Source organism: Planococcus citri, chromosome 1 (genome assembly GCF_950023065.1).
Source record: "Planococcus citri chromosome 1, ihPlaCitr1.1, whole genome shotgun sequence".
Taxonomy (NCBI): Eukaryota; Metazoa; Arthropoda; class Insecta; order Hemiptera; family Pseudococcidae; genus Planococcus; species Planococcus citri.
Genome location: NC_088677.1, coordinates 53,920,844 through 53,932,736, shown reverse-complemented (window position 1 = coordinate 53,932,736; position 11,893 = coordinate 53,920,844). Strand labels below are relative to the sequence as shown.

The 11,893-nt window shown below is 34.1% G+C and overlaps 1 protein-coding gene across 5 annotated transcripts in view; it reads right to left on the bottom strand.

The window, feature by feature from the left end:
* Positions 1-62: 62 nt before the first annotated feature.
* Positions 63-11,893, bottom strand: part of rdgB (retinal degeneration B) — a 38,178-nt gene continuing 26,347 nt past the window's right edge. For 2 of the 5 annotated variants that reach the window (XM_065346247.1, XM_065346248.1), the window contains exons 2-23: positions 9,881-10,131; positions 7,466-7,601; positions 7,050-7,253; positions 6,210-6,331; positions 6,012-6,132; positions 5,655-5,937; positions 5,379-5,524; positions 4,971-5,306; positions 4,723-4,885; positions 4,419-4,636; positions 4,245-4,331; positions 3,868-3,937; positions 3,563-3,720; positions 3,308-3,484; positions 3,057-3,233; positions 2,830-2,978; positions 2,611-2,739; positions 2,257-2,525; positions 1,512-1,661; positions 1,248-1,428; positions 854-1,122; positions 63-629 (exon numbers count right to left, since the gene is read on the bottom strand). In XM_065346247.1, the coding sequence (XP_065202319.1) occupies positions 527-629; positions 854-1,122; positions 1,248-1,428; positions 1,512-1,661; positions 2,257-2,525; positions 2,611-2,739; positions 2,830-2,978; positions 3,057-3,233; positions 3,308-3,484; positions 3,563-3,720; positions 3,868-3,937; positions 4,245-4,331; positions 4,419-4,636; positions 4,723-4,885; positions 4,971-5,306; positions 5,379-5,524; positions 5,655-5,937; positions 6,012-6,132; positions 6,210-6,331; positions 7,050-7,253; positions 7,466-7,601; positions 9,881-9,958 (3,726 nt within the window). In that variant the 5' untranslated portion in view covers positions 9,959-10,131 and the 3' untranslated portion in view covers positions 63-526. Of the gene's footprint in view, positions 630-814; positions 1,123-1,247; positions 1,429-1,511; positions 1,662-2,256; positions 2,526-2,610; positions 2,740-2,829; positions 2,979-3,056; positions 3,234-3,307; positions 3,485-3,562; positions 3,721-3,867; positions 3,938-4,244; positions 4,332-4,418; positions 4,637-4,722; positions 4,886-4,970; positions 5,307-5,378; positions 5,525-5,654; positions 5,938-6,011; positions 6,133-6,209; positions 6,332-7,049; positions 7,254-7,465; positions 7,602-9,880; positions 10,132-11,893 lie in introns of all 5 variants that reach the window. The other 3 variants (XM_065346250.1, XM_065346251.1, XM_065346249.1) reach the window with 3 other exon arrangements.

The window sequence follows — 11,893 nt, the reverse complement described above, 5'->3', positions numbered from 1 at the left end:
GATCAGATCGACTTTACTCTCCAACACGAGAGAATGAGTGATAGAGAAATTAATCGCTGAAATTCTTGATAAAAATGTTTATTATTTCAAGATTTAATAATATCAATAATCATAATAATCTTAAATATATTATCAAATAAAAAGAACATTACAGATTTTATAAAGATACAAAATCTTGGGGAAATGGGGATAGAGGGGAATGGGTAGGTAGGTAAATGGGAAAAAAGTTATGATACTTCTGATGGTGGGGGTTGATGAATAGACTAAAACTTAACGATACTTACACTCTAGTAATAATTATACGGTAATAATAAATAATGATGATGATAACGAATCAAAACAAACGACCAACAAGGAAATACAAGGTAACTGAATCAAGTACACGGTACTGAGTATAATAACAACCAAAATTACGATTAACAAGTCGTACACGACGGTGAAATCACTCGTGTTCACGCTGATAACAACAGCAGCAGCAACGCACATCGCCGGTATCTCTGCAAACCAGCGCAAGTAACCATCGATATCAGAATTTCTGATGTGCAGTTCGATCCGTCCCCGAACAACCGCTACTCGATGCGTTTGCCGGACCTGAGGATAATGGGAATGAGGTGGTGCGTTTAGCACTTCTACGGAAACGAAAAAAATCTTATTAGTAATCCGACGAATTTTATAAAATAATAAAGCTCGCGTAAGCTAAAAATGAATATAAAGAAAGTGAATTTCAATACATCTCTATTAATCTATATGTGTATTGTCTAATAGTATGAGTACTATACTATACTAAACTGATTAGTATATACGTAGTACGTACGTTGAATGCAATGCAAGCATATTTCGATCAAATTATCACCTGCGTCTTCGAATAGAAGAATTATGTCCGAAACAGCCACGTGGAAACAGCACCATTCTGGCGTTGCCTTGGGCTGGGCGAGGACCGCCGTGAGTTAATAAATTTGACAGATGCGCCGCGTAACCGTCGCTCAACATTGTAGCTTGATTTTGATATTTTTTGCTGACGCGACCGACGATGAATATTTGGGACGGTTTCAAGCCGACGGCGCTGTACACGGCTATGTCTTTATTGCTGCCGTAAGCGGCGCAAATGGCGAGACCGTGCTCCTGAAAAAAAGTAACATTTTTAATGACCCGAACGCAGATTCAAAGATACAGCATGATTTGAGTAAAATTTTCCATGTTCGTCGAGTACGAATATCTATACTAATTCGTATCCGAACGTTACCAACCTGGGTGAGATTTTTCAGGTAGCTGGTTTTATATCCGAGAGGATCAGCAGAGAAACGATCAGCAAATGCGACTAAACCGTAAGGGAAATTATGTTGCGCTAGCCACGACAACACCATTTGCTGTTGCATGTCAGGTCTGGCAGAAATGTACAGTATTAGGTAGCCCAATTCTTGCCATTGCCTTTAGCAAAATTACACACAATAAAATTCAAAATTTTTGAATACCTATACATATAAAACGATAGGAATTGAAACTACTCATACCTCACGACGTCAACAGCACCAGCACGTACTTTGGGATCTCTTCCAGTAACTGAGACGCTGGCAGTAAAAGAACCATCAATACTGAAAACAACACTTTCTGTCTTTGGAGGTACAACGGCTAGTCGAAAATCTACGGAGGTATGATCCCCTCTGTAACAGATAAGAAAAAAAAAAATTGTTGAATGAATATGTCAAAAATGCCCACAAAATCTTTTTAAAAAAGTTCTCGACCAATTATCTAACTCCTGATAGGTAATAAATTTCATAATTTCCAGTGAATTGATCCAATTGATCTGGCATTTTGGAAATTGATTAAGGCAGTAAGAAATGGATTTCCATCCAAAATCATAAAATTTACTATTTCAGGCAATTTCAGTCGAACACCTCAAATCTACAATTTGACCGGGATTCAAAACTTGAGATATGAACAAATTTAGACGTTGAAAATCAAATTTTCAGCTACTCCGATCAATCCTTACATCTTCGGGAGGATTTTTGAAATTTACGCAGAAAATTTGGATCTTGCAGGAAGCGCCGAATCAGCTTGAATTATTCAATTCGGTTTCGGAATAACCATTTTATCAATTAAAAAACAACTTATTATTAAATTCACAATAGGGGCTCTATTTTTTTTTAATCTAAAAAAAAGGCCGTAGATGACAATTTTTGAGTAGTCGAAAATTCGTCTTAAAAATCAACAAAATCATAGTTGAAGTAATTGAAATTGAGTCTGTAGTCAACATACCTCACGACCATTTTCACATGATGAATACCATAACTGAATGATTTATCGGATGGAATGGTGTAGGTGACTCGACCAGTTTTATCGGTAACTTGAGTACTGAGATAAATCCAATCGCCTACTCCACCGCCGTCGTTCATTACATGAATATCGACTTTTTCGCCAGTCAGCGTGATGACATCGTAAGATCCATACATGAACCTAGCAGTTAAAGTTTGAGGAGCTCCTTCTTTAACGATTACATCATTCGCTCGGTGATTCGCTCCGATATTCTATAAAATGATTTTTTTAAAATTGAATAAAATATTTCCTTACGAAGTTTTTATAAAAATTGTAATTAATTCGTGTTACCATTACCTTTAATTTTCCGAGTTTCATCGATGTTCTTTTTCTAGTCCATTTCTCTCTCGGTTGACTAGGCACAAATCCACTGGTATCTTGTTCTTCTCCAAGTCCTCCTGATGGCATCAGATCAAATCCACCGATCTAAAAACATAAGGAAGATTTTTTTAAAAGGAATAACACAATTGAAAGCAATTAATTCTTTGTTGGATTGGATCTGTTGAATCTACATACTTGTCGAAGAATAAATGCTACTACATCAAAAGACTCCCAATAACTAGCATGGAATAGATGAGGCAAAGCATTGGTAGGGAAATTGGATAATCCTTCTGGGCAATATAATGCGTAATCGAGTCTTTTATTACCCCACCATTTTTGACTAACTGTAAAATGAAATAAAATTTTACGATTAAAATGAAGTCTTTTTTGTATTTTTTCAAAGTACGAGTAAATAAACTTACGTTCGCTGATCACTTGAATAGGAAGAGGTTCTTGTAATAGACCTGAAGAGTTACTGAATAGACTAGCTTCCGACATACGTCTCATTTGAATAGAATTATTTACGGTAGTACCGACAGAAGTGACAGTAGACGCATTAACTTCCGAGAAGAGTTGGGCATTTGCTTGAATTACTTCCACTGCAAATAGCAATATTCGTAATTAAACAAACGTTCGATTGCAAATTCCAAGTCATTGTTGAATTTTTACTTACGAAGATGATAAGGAAGACCGTTTCCTAACGGATATTTTTGGTAACGTGGAATGTTTACAGGTGGTAACATGGAGAATCGATTCGATAACAGAGGTTCTAATCGAGAAGCTACTGGATCTGATGGATGGAACAGGTTGTAAACTTGTTGAACACTCGGTTTAATCATGGACAAAGCTTCTAGAACAAAACACAACATGAATATTTCACATTACCTCGCGTTGACGTTATTTCATATTCGAACGCATTAATATTTACTAGATTCTGAGTCTAATTTCAATTTCAGCGATTCGGCGCTCATTTTACGAAAAGCTAATACCAAAGGTACCGGCGAACCGAACATGAATAAGTCGCGAACGTCGAATTCTAATTTATTAATTGATATATGTCGAAGTCCTTCATTACTGCTGTCGTCTCTGTAACGATAAACATTAATAGTTTAATTTTCAACGTTCATTAGAACGATTAAGTTCTACACTACATATTTAAAAAAGCGTCAAGAGTTGAGAGAGCTGGCGCATTTTGTTGCCTTTTTTTGTACAACGTGAAATCGGATTACTCACCCAGTACTAGATGAACGGCGACCATCGGCGCTTTCTGAAGTTGAACTTGATTCGGTAACATTTCTATTTCCTGTAACATAATGTTAAATTATTTTTAAAAAACACGTTTAACTTGATTCATACAGAATATTCAAATTTATGAATCCTTCCAGGAGCTAATAACATATAATTGATCAAGCATACGCGTACACTTTCAATCTCAATAGTAAAAATTTCGGAATTTGTAGAACAGAGACCAAAACATCTTGAATTAATAATTTTATTGTCATAAAGATCGCAAGACGCGACGTTGAAAAATCTGTCTCATCAAATTGAACGTTATAACTGCCAGTACGGATTTCTAATAAATGAATAATGTAATTGAATATTGAAAATACCTCTGAAAAATAACGTAAAGAAGTCTTCGCGATCACGTTTAGAATGGCATAACGCATCGTAAGCTAAAATAGCTCCCATACAATCGCCTGAAATAATAATTCAATTAATAAACATCTATTACAGACGCAAATCAGTTACAAGCACCAAAATAACACCACGTTCGTTCTTGTTACCAATTAAACAAATGTTGCCGTTGAATCCAAACCCTTCTTCGGTTTTCAGAAAATGCCTATAAACGTTATTCGCATTATGTATCATTTTATTCAAAGCATCGATGTAATTCGTCGAGATGGTCGATAATACTGGAATAACACCCATCGGTATGGAATCATGGGTGAAATGAGGTGCATCAGTCGAAGAGGGTGAAACATCAAAACTATAAGGACTTAAACTATACGAACAGAAAAATCAAACAAGATCAATTTCGATCGCAAAACATCGCTCTAGCGCTTATTTATAAATAATGAATCAACTAACCTAGATAGAATACTCAGGCTATTGGTGGTGATAGGAGGACATGCGACTAATTTGATTGCTACTCGGCCTACCATGGTTGGATAGTGCTGTCTCATTACACTTTCGAATGAACCTCTAAGCGTCGTGATGTCTGATTTCTTTGCAGTAACATCGGTGCTGGCTTCTGTAATGAGTATAAATTTCTCTTGAGTAAATTTCTTTTTAAAAAATATACATATTATGGTGAATCGATATTGATGATAACGAACCTAAAATACTACCGGCGTGAACGACTAATAATAAGGTGGTAATTTTACAAGATGAAGGCGAATCGGTTGCCGAAGGACCGGAAGCTGGAGTATGGTGATCGCCTTCTACAACAGACATCACCGATAAGGTTGGCGAGCCAGGACATGAAATATTGGTAACTGTACGAGCTCTCTCACTGGATGTCCTTTTCAAAGCACTGCATCCGGAATACACGCTTCCTTCTCCTTTATCGGAAAAGCTAGATAAAGGCACAGATTCAGCGTCTTCTTCAGTCAATAAATCGAGTGAACTCCATTTCACCAACATTCCTCCAGGGCCTACTTCACCTGGGGCATCTACGAATAAAAAATTCAACGTTAGAATACCAGAATAATCAAACGATGCAATATTTTCAACTCGAATGGTACCTTGGCAATCGAAAAATTCATCATCGTCTTCGTCACTATGTTCGGAATCGGAATCACGAGCCAAAGAGCCAATTTTCCATTCCGTGGCGGCAGTTTGAACATTAGACGAGTGAATTTTAGATGTAGTGGCAGTAGTGGCAGCTTTGCTGTAAGAAAAAACACAGTTTATACAATTTTACCCTCCAACAATCGTTTATATATCTAACTGAAACCGAACTGTAACATCGAATAGAAACTAGGAACATTAAAAAAAAAATAGATATAAAAATATCGTACTCTGATTTCCCGATGCTACTCAAGCTAACAGCTAAACTGGAGGTATTTAGATTGTCAGTCGCTCGTTGTTGCTGAGTTTGATTTTGTTCTTGTTGTTGAGTATTTGATTTGTCTTCTTGGCCCGCTTCGTTCGGCATAGGCCCCATAATAGCGGCCATTTTATTTCGTAAAATTTCCTGAGTTTGTCGTTCGATTTCTCGTATATCATCCATCGTTAAACCGTACCATTCATCTTGCCATAACCAAGCTCTCCTGTGAGCCTTAAGCATGGTTTTTCTCAAAGCTGAAACGTCGAGATTAGAATTAGAAACGAAAAAACAAAAAAATCTCGACTGCAAAAAAGCTATCAGTGGTTACCAAAATCGTGAATAAATTTTTCTAATTTCGCTTGCATGCCCCAATATCTGAAGTCGACTTTGCATAATTTATAAGCGCACATAATATCTTTCTTAGTTCTCGAATAAGCATCTTTTGATTCCTAAAAAGCAATAAAAAAAATTACATTAATGAAACTTTTTCAACGTTCAACGGTATAATCGCAATATGTATACAAACTTGTGAATATTCTTCGAGCCAATTTACGGTTAAAGGACCTCTTCCCGTTTTCTCGCTAACATAAATAGTCGGATCTTCTTCAGCTATATTTTCTACCGTATCTTTCACCACGTCGATCACATCTGGCGAAGTAATAATAAAGAAATTACGTCGGTGAGTAATTCGAGATTCGAACTAATTTAAATTTCAAATCTTTAGACTTAGAGTTATTGATTGTTTTTCTTTTCTGCAAATCAACCATACTACGATTATTTTCAAAGCGAAGAAAAAAATTTCAAATTAGCATTAATTTGCTTCCGATCTGGGTTTTATTTTTATTGAAATCATCGTAGAACTTTTCAAAAACTAGGGTTACCATTTCGTATAGAAAAATTTTTCCACTAAAAATGACTGCTCTTTTTATCACTTGCCAGAATTTTTCTTCCGTTTTGAGTTAATTGAGAGACACGTAAAATACGCTGAGGTCTTTCATACAGCCTATAGGACAGTTAATAAGAGGCGTACGCAAAACCTCCCTGCTTTCACGCTAAAATACGTCGTAGTAGGTACTTATAATGTTGTATAATCGCTGTACAAAAAATTAACACGAATATGGGCAAAATTTATGGGTTTTCGTCGATGGTTGCATTGTCTATTGTTTGCTTTCAACCAAGTCATCGTCGACGAAACGAATCAATACGTGAATTGCGTTTCATTTCATTACTTCGTGAATTAAAAATTAAAAAGAAAAAAATTCCTAATGAGATTACACGAAATACCTATCGTGTTATTCGGTTATAATTTAACAAATGCAAGTAGGTACGTGTAGCTGTACGTATTTCATATTGTTTAGTTTCTCACCTATAACTCTATTTCTTAAGTCGTTTCCGGACAAATTGAACACATTGTACTGGTCACCGTAGTCACCACGATACACAGTATCGATTTCAATAAAAAATTTCTCAATAAATGGACTAGTATATCTAGTTTTGGTATAAGGATACGCGTTCCACGCTTCTTCTTCCACATTTAACGATGATTTTGGTAACAAACTTTTGATCCAACCTGCGAATCAAAAACACACAACGTTAATTATTTTACAACTCAAATAGATAACGTTTTTCAACACTTTATGTATAGTAGGCCTAAATGATACTAAGTGGTAGAATATAATCTAAGCACGATCGAGTACGTATTCTACGTTTGAAAAAAAATAAAATAAATAAAAAGAAAAGAAAATATTAAAAGCTCGCAGCAAAAGAACACCGCTAATTTACCTGGTAAATATTCTCGAACGTAATAAATTTTCTTGGTATATTGACCGTTCGTGCCTTCAGGGCCATTTTCATAGGGTTCATTAATTAATATCTGCACTCCACTTCCTGCATCTTTGGTTTCATCGCGACTTATTTTCTGTAATTTACAATTATTATCGTCGTTTCATTAGAAAACACTGGTTCATTATTCGTTAAAGTGTAATTTTTTCCTAATATTTATACGTATCTGTTAATCAAATGTTTCATTAGGTAATAGTACCCTTTAATATGCTCCCCGGGCTGTTTTAATTCATTTAATTAACGCCGTTATTTATTTTAAAAAACAACATCGTGAATCAACTACGTTACATCGTAGTTTTCCCAGCTTAATCACATTGAGCTTGAGAGTTGAGCTTTTTAATTAGCGCCAGTTGCCTAATGATTTGCCTGCTCGTGTTATCACTGCGTACGCGAATCCGATTTATGAAACAATAATTTTTTTATACTGTGTACCATAATATGAATGTAGCCGAACTAGGTATCGTTGTCATAAAGGCCATTTTTATTTTGAATTCAAAAACTAATTTTGAAGTGCAAATTGTTTTTACTTATAGTTATACAGCACCAAGGTAGGAATTACAATGCCGAGAAAAAAACTGTATTCAAAATAGAAATTTCACAACTTCCTCTTTATTTCAGTTCAACTTGATAATCAAAAAAATACGGTTAAAAAATTAAAACACTCTTGAACTTTTTTTAAAGTTCCTTTTCCAACATGTGAATAAAAATAAAATTATTTGTGCTCATTTAAAATTGAAAAATTACTCTTATATCTATCTAGGTACCTACAAACAAAAAAAGAGAAGTAAGATATTTAAAATATTTTTCTTTTCGAAACTTGATTTTCTCTCAACAATTTAAATTCGGTAAATGGTAGAAAATTGAACAGCTTGATTACTTTTGGTACTAAATGAACCCTAAATTCAGCATCAGTGCCTTAAAATTTGGATTTTTGTTAATTTTAAAGTGAATTTTAAAATAATATTCCATTTCTTAACAATTTAAACTACAAATAGTAAATATCTAGGTGAATGGTGTTTTTTTTTCGTTTTGAGTACCTAAATAGTTTTTTGAATGATTCTCTACAAATTTTTATTAGTTATGGTTACATAATTTCATTCACAGGCCTGGCCTTTCACCCTTGATTGGTGTAGAACTTCATCAAAATTCTTGAATTTCTCTTTTGGCAACAATCTTTAAATACATAACATAGGCACTAACTGCACTTGACATTTGTAATAAAAGTTTCCAAAATTAGAACGTGAATTTAAAAAAATCAAAATTAGGTCAAACGTGAGAAAATCGAAAATTTATTTATGGAGCTAGAAAGCTAAAATTTGGTATTTACAAATGGAATACTTCATTTTAAAGTCGCTTTCATCTTTCAGATGCGATTTCGAACCATCGAGTCTAGTATTGGAGCCTCCAGTAAAATTGTGGAAATTACAATTCTCAAAAAATAAAGTAGGCAAGATGAGACTTGAAATGTGATTCATTTTTAACCCCTCCATTGACCCCTACTTCCTCAAATTGAAAGCAGTTTAGAACCATTTTGAGCAGTTTTAAAGCCGTCAGCAAGTTTTTGGAGATTGTAAAATTTGAAAAATTTCACATAATGAAATTGGAGAGTTAAAATTTGATCCCACAATTTCTCTTTTTCAGATCACAACTAGAAACAATCTTAATCTTTGTGGTTAGCTACACAGAACATCTTTAGAAAGCTCAGTTCAGTTTACTAAAAACATTTAAAACTCTCTCATGATTCAAGAAATGAGCTTCAGTGCCTAAAATTTTGGTTTGTGGGATATTTTTGCATGCTCTTTCGATCTAGCTTCGTTAGAGCTCGGAATTTTTCTGTCGGGTTAGATATCTACTTCGCAAGATGTTTTCAAAATTTTTCTTACACGATTTCATGACGATGTTTCAAAGAAGTTCACTTATTTTCACGAATTCTACGAATTTTGAAATACTTAATTTGAGTGATAATATTTCAATAAAATTCAATCTTTTAAAAAGCAATATTTCCAAACAATTTTTGAAATATTTTAACAAGATAGGTAAGCGAGATTACAATTCTCGACCCTCCTCCTGGCGCAGAACTCCGTTTGGAATTTTTCCGCATGAATACTACACTAATTTTGCTATAGGTTGTGAAACTCTTGAAATGTTTATAAAAACATCATAGGAAGTGATTTTTTTCACATTTTTGTAAAATAATTTGAAATTTTCACGAAGTTACAATATTTGAATTCGAACCGTGGAAAGAGAAGAAGGAGGGGTGAGGTATGTACTACATCTAAATATGATTTATCGGTAACATAGGTGTTAGGTATGATAGCATATTCTATGTAAAATGAATAAGAAGTTATTACTCACCGCTATCATATAAAGTTGCGCGATTTTGTATTCTTCGACAGAAAGTGGCAGTGGTATTCTGTACTCTTTAATTAACATGATGAAGGATTTGTATAAGGCAACTGAGTTCGTTCAAAAATATCTACACCAATTTAAATAATAAACTTAATAAAACGATTGGTAACTGAGACTAGGTTCATGCTAAATCGCACACGAATTCATGGTAGCTGCTGTTCTCCTTTCAATGTCCTCAAATTAATTATCTCCATTCTCTGAAACAAAAATTAAAACATTCTACATAAGTACCTTATAACTAAAGTTACACACGTAATATGTAATAAATTACTAATACCCTAATATTAATTTTTCACTCTAATTTTTTTCATCGCCAAAGTATACGCAGTACGCACGCACACGTTTAATTTCACGTGTTGAATTCGTATAAGTACACGAATGAGATTTAATCGCACGATATTATTACACCATTCAACAGTTTAATATACAAAAAAAGGCGCGATTAAAATCATCTAGATACTTGAACGAAAGGACCCAATTAAATGAAAATTATTTCCACAAATCAACTCTTCATCACGTTTAACAGCTTCTTCACTTCATATAAAATATCGACTAACGAACTAGGTATCGAGAGAGAGAAAAAAAATTGAAAACAAACCTTCACTCATATCTGCGACCATTTTTGCAAATTTTTTACCTCGCGCATCTCTATAGTTTTTATTCCAAGGCTGAAAAAATGTAGTAGAAAAAAAAAGCGAGAGTTTCATTTCCACCGTCTATCGTGTGTATACGTCGAACGCAGTTTCATTGGCAATAATCATCGGTAAAAATCAAATTCTCCCAGATGAATTCATTTAGCAAGAAAGTAACGCCGGAATGGAATCTTGTAAAAGGAAATGAGAGTTTCAAAACGTTATCACGATTTCACCTCTCTACTTGCTTGAAAATTTACATCACCGAGGTATTGATTTCCTCCCATTTTACGACACTTTTTAATGGAAAAATTTGTCACTAATTGAATTAAATTAAGTTTTATAATTATTTATATAAAATGAAAATTGGTGTAGTAAATCGCCTACTGTGCTGTTCGGACGAAAATACGTACAATACAAATATTTATCATTTTCGTGTCACACCACATTGAAAAGACGTTATCAAAACTCATTTCCCTATGAAATAGCGTTTCGTCGGTCTATCTATCATTTCGTTACAGTGACAAGTTCATCTATGTATTGGTTCGACGAATAAAATCAGTATTATTAGCCACCCTTCGAATAGGGATATTTTTTGCTCAGCCTAGCTCCCTTATTCCTTCTCATTTCGATCCACTTGTAATAACATAATACACGAAAGAAAGAAAGAAAGAAAAAACAAAACAGAAACGATTAATAATATTTCGTTTCCGACGATATAATTAATTATTTCGTCACGAAAAACATTTTTAAAATAAAAAATCAATTTTTTTTTTCTATTTATAAATTCGACATTTTCATGGTCTCTTATCAAAATACAGGGATTTTCGTAACACGATTTGATGGACGTTTGATGATAGTGAATGCCTGTGCTTCTGTATAGGCTAAATATTCCAAGAACATGTCAAACGTATTATACGAACGAATTTTTGTAAAAAAAAAAATCCTTCGTCGAGTGAGTAATTCAAGGTAAATATAAAATCAATAAAGCATTAACACGATTAACTATAATAACCCATCAAATAGTTAAACCCTAAAAAAAGAAACCTTAGAAATTTTCAACTCGCCACAATTTGACCAATGAAATCGCTATAACTACGTGTTTTTCGTCCCTCTCCCCCTTTCCCTCGTTCAGTCTTTATATCGCTACCGTGTAGCTCTTTTTATTTCGAAAAAAAATCTAACCAAAGGGTAAAAAAATAAAAATCGTGTACTAGATTAAGGAAATATAACACGACGTGTGTAATACTTGTATTAAGGTTGAAACTATTTCTCATAGGTTATACGTCGTCTTCGTCGTCTTCGTCGTCGTCGTCGTCGTCGTCGT